Here is a 16,521-nt window from a genome sequence, read left to right as displayed (position 1 = left end):
CAGCAGCTCTGAGTCCAGCCTGCCTTCTCTGTATTTGGTGAAAGGGAGCCGCCTCTCCCCACAGCTGCATCAGACTTCCCTCCTAGAGCTGTGTCCCGCCCAGCATAGCCTGTGAAGGACCTGAGGAGCTGATGTCCAACTGCAGAAAGACGCAAGGCAAAAGCATTGACTGCAGTGACAGCTCTTCAGCAAGGGTGAGGGGAGGACAAACGGGGGCAATAAATAAACTCCCCCAGTGATTGTGACAGCCAGCTTTATAAGGAAAGCCTCATAGCCCCACGTGCACCCGGGCAAGTTCCATACCAGCAGCTCCCAGGCCTCTGCTGGGCTTGGGGTCCCGCTTTTCCTGAGCCACCTACCCACAGCCACTGCCCGTGGTTCTCTCTCCCTCTGGGTACAGGTCCCCTCCCCATGCAGCCATATGAAGGAGCTGTGTGCCTTGGTCATTGAGAGTGAGGGACAGCAGGCCTCAGCTCCCATTCTACACTCCCTGCCCAAGGCTGGGAACTTGGGTGACGATGCTGGGGCAGAGAAGGTGCCCCTGGGAAGCCATTTCCACTCTGACTTTAGAGGGCAGTGTCCCACCAAAGGTTGCTCTTATGTCCTCTCATGGGTGACCCTCTAGCCACCAAGGACAACCTGGTCTCCACCTGGCTGTGGCACCCCAGCCACACCCAGTCACCCATCACCAGGGGACTCTGAGCAACCCCCTGGGAGTGTCTGCAGCCCCCGGTCTCCTCTTCTACCCCTAGGCCTGCAAGATGGGTCCTCACAGCCTCATCCTTGCCACCCCTGGGGAAACCCTGAAATCGTGGGTCACACATTCGAGGTGCGTCTCTTCAAAGACATAGACTTAGCACAGGAAGTGACACAGATCAAGCTGCAGACAAGAGCAAGATCCCAAGCCCCAGACATGGGCCCCTCACTGGCATGGGTGGCGTCGCTGGGCTGTAATACAGGCCCAGCCTAGGAACCGTTGAGGCAAAGCCCGTCACCTTACTGCCCATGGTCTCACGGATTAGCTCAACGGGCACAGTGAGGTGGAAGACAGAGTCGAGGTCTCAGGGTGCCATAGGCACCAGATAGGAAGGGCTCAGGGTTCAGTCTGGGGCAGGACCCTCCACTATTCAGCAACAAGCATCAGGAGCTGCATCCGCACTGAGTAAAAAGCCAAGACCAAAAGAACACAAGAGCCCCACTACACCCATGTGTGCCAGATGCATGGATGCACCACCTGCAAACACGGGCAGAGACACAGGCAACCCTCAGGCCCTCCACTTCCCATGACTACCCTCCTAGGGCAGCTGGCCTACTGGGCCCTGAGTAAGATTCTAGGACACAGGCCTGAGACCAGTCTACAAAGCTTGAAGCTGCACCCAACTCAGATTGAGGGCCAGAAAGTTTGGGAAAAAAAGTCAGGAAGGAGGCTGACACCCAGGCCAAGCAAAGGGCCCTCAGCTGGGCAGGAAACCTCCCCCAGCACTTACAGTGGTGATGGCATCTGTCCTGGCTGTGGAGCACACTGAAGGCTCTGTGAGAGCCAAGTCAGCTCTTCTGTGTGACTCTACAGCCTGCCAGCATCACCTCAGGCCCTCGAGGCACGTTCAAGCACATCCCACTGAAGAGAGGCTGCCACCCTAGAGAGTGGAAGGCTGCAGAGATGTGAGATGGCGGCAGCTTCTTCCCAAAGTAGCAGCTGCGAGCCAGCATTCGTCTGAGGGCCACGTGCACAGGGCTGCCCCCTGGAAAATCCCCAGGGCCCTGGGCAGACCCCCAGGACTCCCACCCAATGGCTCTGAGGCACCCTTCGCTCCCCACTCTTGCTGCCTACTCAGCCCCCAGTTCTGTTCTCCCATTGTGATTCAGCCTTCTCTGTGTCCCATGAGCTCACTTTCCACGCTAAACACCACATTCCTATGTGAAATGCTTCTGGCAGAGTGGACATGAGATTCCAACTTCCCTGGCTCTTGCAGTACTGTCTGGGTCACTCCTTACTACTCCCTGCCTCATACGGCTTGGGAGAGGGCCAGCCCCAGACAGTGGCATCTTGGTGTAGATACGACTGCACAGCCCTGTCCACTTGGCCTAACTTCTCATGGAACACAGCTCACACAGATTCACCTAAAGCACCAAGCACCTGGGACTCAGGGCCTCTTTGAGAATGAAGGAAAAATAAGTTTAAAAAACATTAGTTCTCAGCTGAGCATGGTGGTACACACTTGTAATACCAGGGACTCAGGAAGCTGGGGCAGGAGGATCACAAGTTTAAGGTCAGCCTCAGCAACTTGGTGAGACTGTCTCAAAGTGAAAAACAAAGCTTGGGGGCTTGGATTGTGGCTCAGTGGTATAGCGCTTGCCTAGCATGCATGGGTTCAATCCTCGGCACCACATAAAAATAAATTTTAAAAAAGATATCGTGTCCACCTACAACTAAAAAAGAATAACAACAAACAAACAAAACCTGGAGATGCAGATCAGTCTCAGTGGTAGAGCACCCCTAGGTTCCATCTCCAGTACCCCGCAAAAGGGCCAAGGGCATACTCAGAGATACAGCACTTATCTAAGCTGAGAAGAGTCCTCCCCTCCCCTCCCTGCCCAGGACCCACACGAAGGGGCAGGCATAGCTCCTGTTGACCAGAGGCCTGGGCCCTTGACTGATGCCCATGTTTGCTCCCCCAACCCCTCAGGAGAACTGCACTTACCCAGGGGTGACGGCAGGTGGAATGACCAAGATGGTCAGCAGCCGGGCCTGATGCAGTGCCTCAGCCAGGTGGGTAAGCATGTGGATGAGGCCCCTGCAAGAACAAGAGGCAGTTGGCTCCAAGCACTGCAGGCTCCCAGTGGTCCCAGCCTGAGACCCTCCATCGGGCCTTCTCACCCCACCCTGGGTACAGCACATACAGAAAATGGCACATGTGGATCTGTGGAGAGGGCTAGGGAAGAAGGGGCCTCACACCCCAACCTGTCCTTATCCATTATCCAAAAGACCCCTGTCCTTCCTCATACCCAGGGGCCCCTCCAGCTGGAGTCTCAAGAGCACCCCAATGGGTGCTCAGAAGAGAGGGGCCCAGATGAAACAGAGCTCACAGGTCTATATCATGCTCCAGAGCCCGAGTGCACCAACACACTGAGTGGCACTATAAGCCTCAGGCTGTGAAACACCACAGAACAGTCTGAGGGCCACACAAATGGGGGCTTCAAAATGGGGCAGGTCATCAGGCATGCTGGGGCCACCAGATGAGGGGACCAGAGGGGCAAGTGGGGTGGTGTGCCCCAGGACAACTATTGACCTCTCTCCCCATACAAGCTGAGAGGACCTACCCTGTAACTCTCGACCCACATGGGCAGTGGGTGGACAGCCCACAGGGCACCTAACAGTAGCTGGGGTGGAGTCTCTGCTCATAGGAGCTGGCCTAATGCTGCTGTTCCAATATTGATGTGTCTACTCTGGGCCCACTCTCCCTGGACACAAGGCCCTCACTCTTCTACTCCAGGCCCTTCAGGAGCAGCCCTGTATGGACAGTAGACTGCAAGTCCCACCTTGATGGGCACCAAGCATGAGGCCATGGCTCCCACTGGCCATGGGAATGGAAGTCTGTCTCTGAAGAGTGTGGAAGGCCGGGTCCTCTCAGCAACTGGCTGTGGGATGGTGGTGGCTTCTCAGTCTCCCTGATGTTGCCCCATCGAGGCTGTCACCTTTCAAACTGAGTGCCAGTGATGCCAGTGTGAGAACTCTGTGGTCACAAGGAAGCTAAGGCCAGACAGCCTTCCTCTCTTGGCCCAGTGCTAGCTTTGCAGGTGGCAACCCAAGTACAGACCAGGGAGGGACAAAGTCTTGGGACAACCTGTTCTCCCACTTTTGCATCCAGAACTAGTCTAGTGCACCAATGGCTATTACCCACTTATCACTTAAAGGTCATGGACCAGGAGGACACTGCTCAGGCCCCTGAAACACCAGAGGCCCGGGACTTCAGGAAACCAACCCGACTTGGAGAGGGCCTCCTACTAGCCCCAAAGGCTATGGGTTCTGATCCCCATGACATACAAGACTTGAGGGCCAAAAAGGTGGCCAAGGCCGCTCTGTAAGGGGCCCAAGGAGTCTGGACATGCATCCACAAGGGCGTAGCCTGAAGCTGACTTTGTGGGACAGGTGTAAGCTCATCCCTATCTGCCAGCAACGGCGGCTCCCAGGGGCCCACACTGCAGCCACCCTGGGTGGGACTGGCAGCAGCAACTCTCTGCTGAGAGCTTTACCAACAGACCCTGCAGACTAAATAGCCTCTGAGCCTGTGCTAGCAACAGCACACAAGAGAACCCACTGAGCCCAGACTCGGGTCTGGCATGTGGGAGACAGCTCCAAGTGGGGGCCAGCAGGGCAAACAGGTACCTGTCTGGCAGTCTCATCTCCACCTTACCAAGGAACTGGCCTCTCCCAGGGGCAGGCTGTAGCATTAGCTTCAGGGCTGACATCCCCAGATCTGCTACCTCCAAAGTTCACCATAACACCTATCACCCTCAGTGACTTGTATACACTTGCCGCAAAGCCTTCCAGACCTTGGGGAGGGACTACCACAGGCCCATTGAGTCTGCTGGGATGTGACCAGGAGCGCAATACTATGAACCAAGTTGAGACTTCTGGCCAGGGCAGACTAAGGTCACACGCTGCAGTAGTTCAAACTGCTTCAGGTTTCATGGGGAGAAAGGCCTGGGAACCCTGGTAGAGCTGCCCGCTCAGCTCTTCCTGCCATGCCTAGCAGTCTCTGCCCAGGGACAGTCACTCCAGGCAGATGGTGCTCTGAAGAGGAGTTCTCATAGGTGTTTCAGATGGCTCCCAGATAACCTTTCTGGCCCCTGGGAGAGCTGCTATCAAGAGGCTGGCTCCCCAAGCCCATGTGTTACAGACACTAGACCCCAGCAGCATACCAGCCCACACCACGGGCCTGCATACTGGGCCAAAAGCAAGTGCCACATGCCTGCCCAAGTCTGCCAACCATGGTATTGCCAGGTTAATCACAGTCTTGCCAAGCCAACCTGACACATTGAATTCAGACTAGATGCTGGGGGTGGGGTGGGGGGGGTGGAAGGAGACCCATGTAAATATTCCTGTCTCAGCTCAGTCAGGTTTGTCCTGGAGGCAGCTCCATGCTCAATATGGTTGGACCAACTGGTCTGTGCTGCTCAGGAGCCTGATCACTGGCCACAGCACGGCCCTGACATCCCTGAGGACAGCGGCCCTCCACTCCCTGGGTACAAGGGCAGGCTACTCCTACCTCTTCCTCCCCTGCTGCAGTCTCGCGCTTGGCTGGGCTCTGCAATTCTCCCCACAGCCCTCCTGCTCCAGTACTAATGAGCCCCAGGAACACTATGAGGCCACGTCTTACCGCCTACTTAATGCACTGAAACAGAAACAAAGGCAGGCAAACCTCAACACATCTATGAGGGTACCATGTGGCTCCCTTCCCGTGGCAATTTGAAGAGCCCAGAGGACACCAGGGCCATCACACCTCAAAGTCCCACATGTGCTTGGCTAGTCTCTTGTCACATCCCAGGAAGTTCCTTCCTGCTCACTGAGGAAGCCTCTGCTTGTGTCTAGTGAGACCTGTCACACTGTCCTGGCCACTCTACTCACAGAGTCCCTGTGAGTGAAGGTCCTCTGTGCCCTTTACCACTCATGAGGGGCCTCCAGGCTGGCACTGCAATGTGGTCAGGATAGGTCTCCTGTCCTGGGGCCATTTCTGGCTTCTCCACCTCTCACAGGGCCTCCTCTCCACCTCAGACATAGGAACGCAGGAGGAAGGCCCTCCCAAAAGCTCCTCCTCTCCCTCGGTCCTCCCTCTGGCTCCAGCAAACACTCGAGGTCCAAGCAGCCACCTGCTGCCCCAAACTCACACATGCTTCTGGCTCAGCAGCTGGCTCCACACCTCCACCACAAAGCCATCAAAATGCTGGTTCTGAAAGAAACAGAATCAATGAGGAGAAAGACCCAAGAGGGACAGGTGAAAAGACAGAACTCCCACCTTATCCAACGGCAAAGTTACAACCTAGTCACCCACGAGGCAAGGTCCAAGGCTAAACTGCACACCCAGAAATCCCTCTGAAGGGGGCAGGAGGGGGACCCCCACAGGAGTCAGAAGCAGGACTTGGCACCCTGCATTCTGTTTATCCAGGATCTTCTGTCCCTGCACCAGAGCATACAAGCAGCCGGTGGAGATGGGCTCCCTCCAAGGGACTCAGGCTCTGACCAAAGGAAGCTTCCTGGCCCTGAAGACAAGTCTCCCACCCTGGGACCCCCAGAGGATCCCTGTGGTCAAGAGGGAGCATGGGATGTTCTGGAGTGGGCTGACATTGTCCTGCCTGGAAGACCTGGGTTGCACTAGAAGGTGCTTAAGAAGAAATCCAAGCAAGAGGAGCCCAGTGGAGGCCCTGTGGGAGTCCCAGTCAGAAGGAAAGGCCAGGAAGACACAGCAGCTGGTGTGGGAGGCAGGAGCTGATCTGAGAGGTGGGGTGGGTTTGGGAGGCACAACCTTCTCTGAGAGAAAGAGACCATCTGAGGAGGCAAGGCCTGGCGGGGAGAGGCAGGGCCTTCTGGGGGTGAGGCCTGGTGGCCTGTGAGGACAGCATACAGGTCTCACCTTTGCCACCTGGACCACAGTCTTGCTGAGCTCTTCTATTTCATCTTCATTGTCTAGGACGTTGCGGAAGTCATCGTAAGTCCAGCCCTCAAACAGAAGCCGAGGTGCTGATGGGAGACACACACAGAGGTTGTGACCAGGAAACAATGAATTACACTCCTCTGCTTTTTGTCCCCAATAAGGCGTCTTCTTGGGCCCCAGAGCAGAATCAAAACTCAGTGATGGGAGGGGAAGCCATCCAAGGCAGATACAGCTCCAGCATGGACATCCCACACCCATGCAGGCTGGCAAGGGTGGGACACATCGGGGAAGGAGCAGGTGATGCTGCCAGTCCTCCTCCCTCACCAGCTCCCCTAGGGGCCTGCTTTCCAGGAAGGTGGCTGGACAGACTTCAGCTTTCTGGCTCCTGGCTGGTCTGTCCATAGCTGTTTCCTACTTCAATCTATGCTGATGGCTCCCACTGGCCCTGAGTACAGGTCCCCTCCTGGCCCTGCACAGGCCCCTGTGTCCTGCCCACCTCCCAGTCCCAGCCAAGACCCCCACATTCCTTCAGCTCAGCCCTGTTGCTGCTCCTGAGCCTTCCAGTGGAGTCTCTCCTCAGCCCAAGCCCCACACTCATACTCGGCTACCCCCGGGCACCTGCTGCTCACTGGAACATGTGGTGCTCCCTCACCAGCTGCGAGCTACAGGAGCTCCGGTGGAGCAGAGCCAATGTTGCCCTCAGGGACTCAATGCTGGACGGAGAAGGAAGGAAGAAATGGGAGGGAGAAGGGACAAAGCCACTGCCAAGGAAGCACTGGCCTTGGTGGGCTATGGCCCAGTGGGCAGGAGAGCCCAGGACTTGGGCTGGATCATGGGCCATAAATGCCAGGCTGTGGCTGGACTCAGAGCAGGAGGAGCGACCTACACTCACACAATGCAGTGAACTGGGTCCACAGAATCCCCTCCACCATGATGTGAAATGGATGTGGTTCCTGAACACTCACCTCCAGGCCTGCTGGACTCACCTATGTGTAGGCCCTTGGCATGCTTCCTGACAGCTCGCATCCATCCTGTAGGACCGGATGGGACAGTAAGCACAGGGCCAGGAGATCCAGTCCACTTGAACTAGCTCTTCCCAGGTCCAGGGGTCACCCTGCATCACCCTCCTCCTCTAGTCTCACCTCCTCCTGATGGCCCCAGCTTCCAACCCAGCCTCTCCTGCCCCTGCAGAGCAGTCCTGAGCTTATTCTTCCTGAACAGAGATGGCTTTGAGCCAAGGGAACAGGTGGCCCTATCTTAGGCCATTCCAAGGGCCTGGGAACGTTAGGGCTGTTTCCGTGAACCAAAGGCAGCCAAAACCCAATGGGAATCCCTGGACACCAGCTAGAAACCACCAAGGGAGAGACAGAGCAAAGGAACCAATGGCCTGCACCCTCCACATCCCAGCAGCTACCTTAGCTGTCCTGCAGCCCACCTGGCACATGCTCACGTGCCTCAGATGTGCAAGGGAAGTCCTGCCCCACCATCCCCAGAACACTGAGGCAGTGCTGGATCTGCTCTGAGGCACTGACCAGTTATACAGAGGGTCACACAATGGTGACCACCTCCTCCTGGCCCATTCTGCCCAACTCTGCATACCAGCCCACACCATAGGACTGCACTCTGGGCTCAGCAAACTCACTCCCACACACTTATATGCACACTCATGCTGACAGTCTCAACATTCATGGCACACACACCCAGTCACACATTCTCACGAGTCACGCGTGCCCACTCACAATCACACAGAGACACATTCTCACTCTCCTCATCCCTGGGATAAGCACAGGCAAGCAGGCAGTGTGAAACCTTGGTCCACGTCGTGGAGGCCTGTAACCTCAAACATCTCACGGCCACGTCTCTTCAGCTGTAGCCAGACTGGTGAGATATGCGTGAACTTGCTCCCAAAGACCTTGGCGATGTCATACCCATGGCTGTTCCACTGGTAGAGAGAGGGGACAGCAGGCAGAGGACAGGTGAGTGCACACCTGCCTTGTGTGATTCTGTTTCTGGCTGCTCAGGTCATGCCTAGGGCCCACATCAACCCTGCCTGTGGTGATGGTGGGGCCCAGCACTCCGCGGAGTTGTTGGGACTGATGCCCATAGCCTGGCACCCTGGCAACAGCTCCTTTACCAGGGTGACTGTTGCTCTTCCTTACCAGCCCCATACACCCACGCTTCTGCAGGCTGGCAGCTGGGGCCAGGCAGCCAGGGAGCACTGACCAGAGTCACTTGCAATCAGGAGGTGCAAGCCCCCATGAAATTCCCGGCACCCTTCACTCTGCCATCTCCAGGTTGGCATCTCTCCCACTTTGCCTCACAGCCCTGTCACCTGGGAGAAGAGAGCAGGAGGTCTGCCTGCCATGGAGGATGGGGCAGCCCATCTGCACCTCAGGGCCTCCCTGTGCACCATGAGAACCCAACTTACCGGAGTGACATAACCTAGAACGTCTCCAGCAAAGTTTCGCTCCCGGGCCCTCGCCGAGCAGTAGCTGCGATGCTCAAGAACTACGACCTCAGCTTTGAGGTCCGTCACCACCAGACCCCGATCTTGGACAGGCTTATCTGCAAACTGAGTCTAAAAGGAAAGGAAGGGGAGGAAGCCATCACTCACTGTCCTGCGTGTAATGTAGCCTCCCAAGCAACAGCAAGCCCATCCTGTTTAGCCATGGACTGTCTCTGGACCAATGTGACTTGTTGACCTGGAGACCCTGCAGGTAGAGGGCACAGGCCAGTGGGCAACTCAGGCCAGAAGGGCTCTGGCCTTTAGAGAAGATGTGGTGGCTGTCAGGGGCTGTCCCTTGCTGGGGACTGAAGAGCAGACAGGAAGCTAGGGTGCCTCCATCCACATGATGATGGATAGTCAGTACCCACTTGGGACCTGAGACTCACCTGGGCGCAGGGCCATATATATTGAGGACATGCCAGGCACATGCCACCTCACTGACCAACTTTGTGCTCCCAACACAGGTCTTCTCCTACCTTGTGGCCACACCTCTTTCCCCTCCTCTGCTTCTAGAAGTTCTTCTTATTTTTTTTAAATTTTTTTAGTTATAGATAAACACAATATCTTTATTTTATTTTTTTAATATTTATTTTTGGGTTGGACACAATATCTTTATTTATTTACTTTTATGTGGTGCTGAGGATCGAACCCAGGGCTTCGCATGTGCTAGGTGAGCACTCTACCGCTGAGCCACAACCCCAGCCCCTTTATTTTGTTTTCATTTATTTTTATGTGGTGCTCAGGATCGAACCCAGGGCACCACATGTGCAAGGCAAGCACTTTGTCACTGAGCCACAACGCCAGGCCCCTGTCAAAGTTCTTTTACAAGTTCTCGACTTGCCTGCTCAGTCCATACTCTAGGGCCCAGCTCACAACATCACCCCCATCATCATTCCATACAGGAATGACCCTGTAACTGCAGTCTGGCCAGAGGCATGGGGACTGCAGGAGCTGCTGGGACTGAGGGATAGGCTAGATGGGGACCTATCCTTGAGTTTATAATTCCTGGGACCATCCCAGAAGAACAGCACAACATCCCCAATACAATGCAGCTTAAGGGCATCAATATGAGAAAGAATAACCACCGTGAGACAGGAGTGCAGAAGAAAGATGGAAACTCATAGGGGACAGGCCCTGAATGGGCAGGGTGAGACACAAGACAAAGCCTGGCACCTCAGAACCTGGCTCCAGAGGTGGCAAACTCAGAGCCTTAGCCAGTAAAGTCCTAGAAACACACAAGCCACCTGCCTAGCATCCCACCCACCTGTCTACTGCTGGCTGGTCAGATGGCCACATGAGCAGCCATGCCCCTGCAGAGTCCTGATTCACAGAGTCCTGATTCCCAGCCAAACACGAGAGACAGGAGTGTGAAGGGTCAGCATTGGCCAGTACGGTCGCCTCAAGTTCCCAGGTCATTCCTACCTTCTCCAACAGCGTCTTGGAAGCAGCTTTTTTGGCATCTGACTTTGACAGGGTAGTGTGCACAGAGCCACAGGCCAGAATAAGCCAGAGGATGTGAAGGAGCGTCTGCATGGTGAGTGTCACACGGGTCTAACCTCTGGGTCCAGAGGGCTGCAGAGAGAGAACACATGGAGACGATGGCCAGGAGAGCACAGGCCAGGCGCCACTCTGCTGAGGGGAGCATCCCTGGTACAGCCTGGGCCAGGACGGAGCCCAGCCTCTGTCAGCCCTGGCAGCTTGAGTCAGATCCCCAGCACTTCCAGGCTCCCTTGACTGGGCCACAGGTTCCTCACAGACACCCAGACAGCTCCATCACCACTGGCCACGGAGCCCTCCCCCTATTGCCCAAGGCTGCCCTGGCCACAACCAGCCACCTAATAGAATGTTGGTCCCCACATCCCCCTCAGATCCAAAGAAATCCTAGTCACAATATGAATGAAGGATAAAACAATGGAGCCACAGAAGGTACGGGAGAAAATACGAATACCCACAAAGTCTACCACATAAAAATGTAAATATTGGGGCTGGGGCTAGGGCTGAGCAGTAGCGCACTTGCCCAGCATGTGTGAGGCACTGGGTTTGATTCTCAACACCACATAAGTAAAAAAAATAATAATAAAGGTCTATCAACAACTAAAAAAATATTCAAAAAAAAGTAAATCTTTAGCCAGGTGCAGTGGCGCACACCTATAATCCCAGCAGCTCAGGAGGCTGAGACAGGAGTTCAAAGCCAGCTTCAGCAATAGAGGCACTAAGCAACTCAGTGAGACCCTGTCTCTAAATAATATACAATAGGACTAGGGATGTGGCTCAGTGGTCGAGTGACCCTGACTTCAATCCCTGGTGTGTACACACACACACACACACACACACACAAAAAATTATGTAAATCTTTAAAACCTGGGCATGGGCCAGGTGCGGTGATGCAAGCTTGTAATCCCAGTGGCTTTGGAGGCTGAGACAGGAGGATTGCGAATTCAAAGCCAGCCTCAGCAAGGTGAGGCATTAAGCAATTCAGTGAGACCCTGTCTCTAAATAAAATAGAAAATAGGGCTGGGGATGTGGCTCAGTGGTTGAGTGCCCCTGAGTTCAATCCTCAGTATCCCCCCACCAAAAAAAAAAAAGCAAAAACTGGGAATGATGGCATGCATCTGTGGTCCCAGCTAGTTGGAAGGCTGAGGCAAAAGGATCACTTCAGCCCAGGAGTTCAAGGTCATCCTGGGCAACACAAATTCCCATCTCAAAAAATAAAAGGAGGGGCTGGGGTTGTGGCTCAGTAGTAGAGCGCTTGCCTAGCATGCATGAGGCACTGGGTTTGATCCCCAGCACCACATAAAAATAAGAACAAATAAAAATAAAGGTATTTGTTCACCTACAAGTAAAAAGATATTTAAAAAAATTTAAAAAAATAAAAATAAGAAAAGGTGCAACTTTTATTTAGGAAACAAAAGAGCAACTTTAGAGTCAAATAAGCCAGAAAAACATATTCATAATATGCTTAAAAGGTTTTTGCCCATAACCTATCCACGATATGCAAAGAAATCTTGTAAATCAAGAATAAAAGCTGGGTGCACACGTACATGCCTATAATCCCAGAAACTCAGGAGCCTGAGGCAGGAGGGTTGCCTCAGGGCAATTTAGTGAGACCCTGTCTCAAAGTAAAAATCAGAAAAAGGGCTGGGGACATAGCTCAGAGAGAGAGCACTTACCTGTTGTACACAGGCCTTGGGTGGAAACCCCAGTACTGCACATACACTGAAAAGCAAATACGCTGGCAATTAGGAATTGCTGGTCATTTTGTTATTTCTTTACCTGTGTTTTGTGACTTTTTTCTGCAATAAACTCTTTTAAAAAATATTTTTAGTTGTAGTCAGACATAATGACTTTATTTTATTTATTTTTCGATGTGGTGCTGAGAATCTAACCCAGTGCCTCGCACATGCTAGGCAAGCGCTCTACCACTGATCCACAACCCCAGCCCTGCAATGAACTCTTATTAGTTGTACAGTTCACTTTTAGGTTCCAGGCAACCCCACCCTCTGGCCTTCACTCTGAGGGCGACTAAGCAACAAGTAGAGCCTGGTTGGGCAGCTGTCATAGGCTTCAGGACATTGGATATGCAGAAGCTCATCCATCTAGTCTCACACCCTCCAGAAGAGCTGAGAGGCTCGCACAGCCCAGGCAAAGGGAGGTGAGCAAGCTGGAGGCTGCGCTAGCCCACTGCCCAGCAAGTTGGAACACAACCTTCCCTGGAGGCCACAGGCACCTCTAACATCCAAGCCCAGGATGAGAAAGCTCCAGGAATACCAGGCCAGACAGGGAATGTCCATCAGGAGCTGCCAGAACCAGGCCCACCACAGTGCCCACCCTCTCGTTCCTATGAACTCTTTGCCAGGGACCTCTTTTCACTTCCCTTTGCAGAGGAACATCTCCTGGGTAAGACCTACTGCAGCAACAAGCTTCCATCTTTGTCACTCAAAACAACCATGTTCCCAGCACAGAAGGGAAGTTCCCTACCTGAAATGTGGGCCACCGTGAATTATTTGAACTTCGAGTCTTCACTCAGCCTTGAGCCAGGGAAATTTAGGTTTGGCACTGTAAACTATTTTGTGGCTCCTCCCACTCAATGGATTGAGTGATGCATGAGAACTGGGCTCTCTCATACTTGTGTGTGTGTGTGTGTGTGTGTGTGACACTGGAAATTGAACCCAAGGCCTCATGCATGCGAGACAAGCACTCTACCAACTGAGCTATATCCCCAGCCCCCTCTCTCGTAGTTCTGGAATTGGGCATAACTCACTGGAAACTGGACAGCCCACCTCCTACCTTATTTGGCAAAGAACATTCCACTGAAAACCTTTGATGCTTCCTCCATATAAATAAAGCAAGCGTGGGCTCTCTTGCATGCTGCTCTCTTTCCAGTGTGGAAACTTGATCCCTAAGAGCCAAGAGCCAACCCGTCCCATCCCCACTTTCTAAAATTACTTCCTGTGTCCTGTGGTTTCTTCTGTTTTCTCTCTTAGCTTTTATTCTGCAGCCAGCCCACTATATGCAGGGGAAACCCAAATTCCATCACCTGCCTGGGATGTGGGTAAGTCTGGGAGGCAAGGAGACCCCATGGCCTTCAGGCTCTGAGGAACTAGGAAGGGAAGCTGAGGGTACAAAGAACAGCACGCAGTGCTTGTGGCCTTGGAGAAAGGCAACAATTGCTCTAAAAGTCATCACAGAGCCAGGTACATATGGTGGTGAAGCCTATAATCCCAGCTGCTCTGGAAGCTGAGACAGGAAGACTGAAAGTTCAAAGCCAGCCTCAGCAACTCAGTGAGGCCCTAAGCAACTTAATCAGATCTGTCTCAAAATAAAATGTGGGGGAATGTGGCTCAATGGTTAAGCCCCCTGGGTTCAATCCCCAGTGCCAAAAATAAACAAAGAATAACTATGCTTGGTGCAGTGGCACATGCCTGTAATCCCAGCAGTTTGGGAAGCTGATGCAGGAGGATCATGTCTTCAAAGCCAGACTCAGCAAAAGTGAGGCAGTAAGCAACTCAGTGAGACCCTATCTCTAAATACAAAATAGGGCTGGGGATGTGGCTCAGTGGTCAAGTACCCCTGAGTTCTATCCCAGTACCTAAACAAACAAATAAATAAGAGCCATCACAGTTCTGAGGAGATAAAAAAATCCAGGCCCACTCTAGATAGGGTGGAGGAGTGGGAGGGGAATTGAAGGGGCATGGGGTTAGAAATGATGGTGGAATGTGATGGACATCATTATCCAAAGTACATGTATGAAGACACAAATTAGTGTGAATATACTTTGTATACAACCAGAGATATGAAAAATTTGTGCTCTATGTATGTAATATGAATTTTAATGTATTCTGTCATATATAAATAAAAAAATAATAATTAAAAAAAAAAGAAAATCCAGGCCCAGAACACCTTCCATCGCTGGCTCCCCACCGGACCAACCCCTAATTTTAGCAAGAGAAATCAGAATCAAGGGGCAGCAGCCTCTTGCAGCCTTATCTCACCCTAACACTCTCACTGCTGCACAATTCTGTCCATGGGGAATTCTGTCCATGGAAGGGGGTTGGGGCAGACAGTCCATAATTACCCAGAGTTTGCCTGGCCAGGCTGAGACTGCAGCTCTCTTAGCTCCCAGGTATCCTTTTTTGCAGGGGAGAGTACAGGGATCAAACCCATCAGTTTCCTTTCTGAGCTCATCCCCCCAGCCCTTTTTTGTTTTGAGCCAGTGTCTTATTAGAGTTGCCCAGATGGGCCTTGAACTTGCAATCCTCTTGCTTCAGCCTCCCAAGTAACCAAACACCCATTTTTTACCCCAGTCCCTTCCATGATGAAAGAAGGAAATTGAGGAGAAACCATGCAAAAGGATGGCCTCCAGGGAAGTGATTACGAGTGATTGTCATGGTGTGCCCTGGTAACCACCATAACTTTGGGTCTCTTCTCTTCTTGCAGCCCTGCAAACCTGCAGCAGGGCCACTGCCCACCCACTTAGAGGTCCCTTTATCACATCCTTAACCCAATTTGATTTCACACCTTCAGGAAGGAAGGAAGAGAACGGGTGAAGCTCATATGCACCTGTGGAAGAGGAAGATGGACCTATCAGCTTCTGTACCCAGCCAGGGTACTGGGAGAACCAAACCAAACACAAAGCCAGGGCTGGTGCTACCGCTGACTGCCAGTAGCTGGTCAGTTGGCTGTGGGATGAAACACTGGGATGCAACCTGCCACAGTGCAGCAGTGGGGCAGTGATGCACATGTGAGGGCACATCCAGGCTGCTGCACCTCCCATGCTCCCCACTGTCCACAGCTTGGATGCCTGTGAGGGCTAAATCTCCACTGTGCTCTTCACATTGGTGACTCCTGGGCTCTCCCACACAGGGCTTGTTTGTTTGTTACTGGGGATTGAATCTAGAGGTGCTTTACTACTGAGCTACATCCCCAGCCCTTTTTATTTCTATACTTTAGACAAGGTCTCATTAAGTTATCAAGGCTGGCCTCAAACTTACATCTTTCTGCCTCAACCTCTAGTTGTTAGGATTACAGGTGTGTACCACTGTACCTTGCTCACACACTGTGCTCCTGCATCAAACCATGATTCTTTCCCAAACACTAAAAACCCTCCTTTGGGCAGAAGGGCCTCCATAGTGTGGTGTGTTATGACACTGACTAATCCAAGTCTCAGAATCTGCTGTTTTAATAGACTGTTTTGGGGCTCTGAGCCCCAGGACACTGGAAGGACAGTCACAGGAGGGCTGATAGAAAGGAAGTACAGAGATTTTCAAATGCTTTTCATGCCAACCCACAGCAAGAAATGCACTAGTGCATGCATCTCACGTGTGCATGTCAGTTGTGCATGTGCAGAGTGAAAGAAGCTGATCAGTGTTCCTCAGATTGTATGGTACTACAGCATGAGATCAGCCTAAGGAGTAAAAATCAGCTTTTTTTTTTTTTTTCTTTTTGATACTGGGGATTGAACTCAGGGGAGCCCTATGACTGAGCATTACTCCCACCCACCCCTTTTTACATTTTCTGATAGGATCAAAATAAACAAAATAATAGAGGCTAGCCACGATCCTCCAGCCTCAACCTCCTGAGTTTCTGGGATTACAGGCCTGGATCACGGTGCCAGGGCAAGTTGACTCTCAATAGAAATGCAGCTCCAATGCCAAAAACACTGGGCCACGCCATGTTTTCACTTTTGAGCACAAATTGTGGAGCCAACCATGTTCTTATGGTGAGGACGGAGTGTATGCTATGCTTGGAAACGAAGGTGGTGTAAGAGGCAGAACGATAACGACCCCGGCGACATTTATTGACTTTGTGCTGCGTGCCAGGCCACAGCTCAGCACACAGGCACACTTGCTAGCACAGTTCACA

General features: G+C 52.8%; 1 protein-coding gene across 11 annotated transcripts in view; it reads right to left on the bottom strand.

Moving 5' to 3' along the window:
* Chid1 (chitinase domain containing 1) overlaps positions 1-12,375 on the bottom strand; it is a 29,928-nt gene extending 17,553 nt beyond the window's left edge. For 5 of the 11 annotated variants that reach the window (XR_001505444.2, XM_048807918.1, XM_048807914.1 and 2 more), the window contains exons 1-8: positions 12,330-12,375; positions 10,582-10,731; positions 9,082-9,231; positions 8,463-8,595; positions 7,619-7,684; positions 6,633-6,739; positions 5,890-5,951; positions 2,703-2,795 (exon numbers count right to left, since the gene is read on the bottom strand). Coding sequence is in view for 10 of the 11 variants with exons in the window: in XM_048807918.1 (XP_048663875.1) it covers positions 2,703-2,795; positions 5,890-5,951; positions 6,633-6,739; positions 7,619-7,684; positions 8,463-8,595; positions 9,082-9,231; positions 10,582-10,692 (722 nt within the window). In the remaining variant the exon portion in view is untranslated. The remainder of the gene's footprint in view (positions 1-2,702; positions 2,796-5,889; positions 5,952-6,632; positions 6,740-7,618; positions 7,685-8,462; positions 8,596-9,081; positions 9,232-10,581; positions 10,732-12,329) is intronic. The other 6 variants (XM_048807915.1, XM_015503349.2, XM_048807921.1 and 3 more) reach the window with 3 other exon arrangements.
* Positions 12,376-16,521: the final 4,146 nt, after the last annotated feature.

Source organism: Marmota marmota, unplaced genomic scaffold (genome assembly GCF_001458135.2).
Source record: "Marmota marmota marmota unplaced genomic scaffold, marMar, whole genome shotgun sequence".
NCBI classification, from domain to species: Eukaryota; Metazoa; Chordata; class Mammalia; order Rodentia; family Sciuridae; genus Marmota; species Marmota marmota.
Note: the sequence above shows the minus strand (reverse complement) of the source record. Positions and strands in the feature narration are given on the sequence as shown.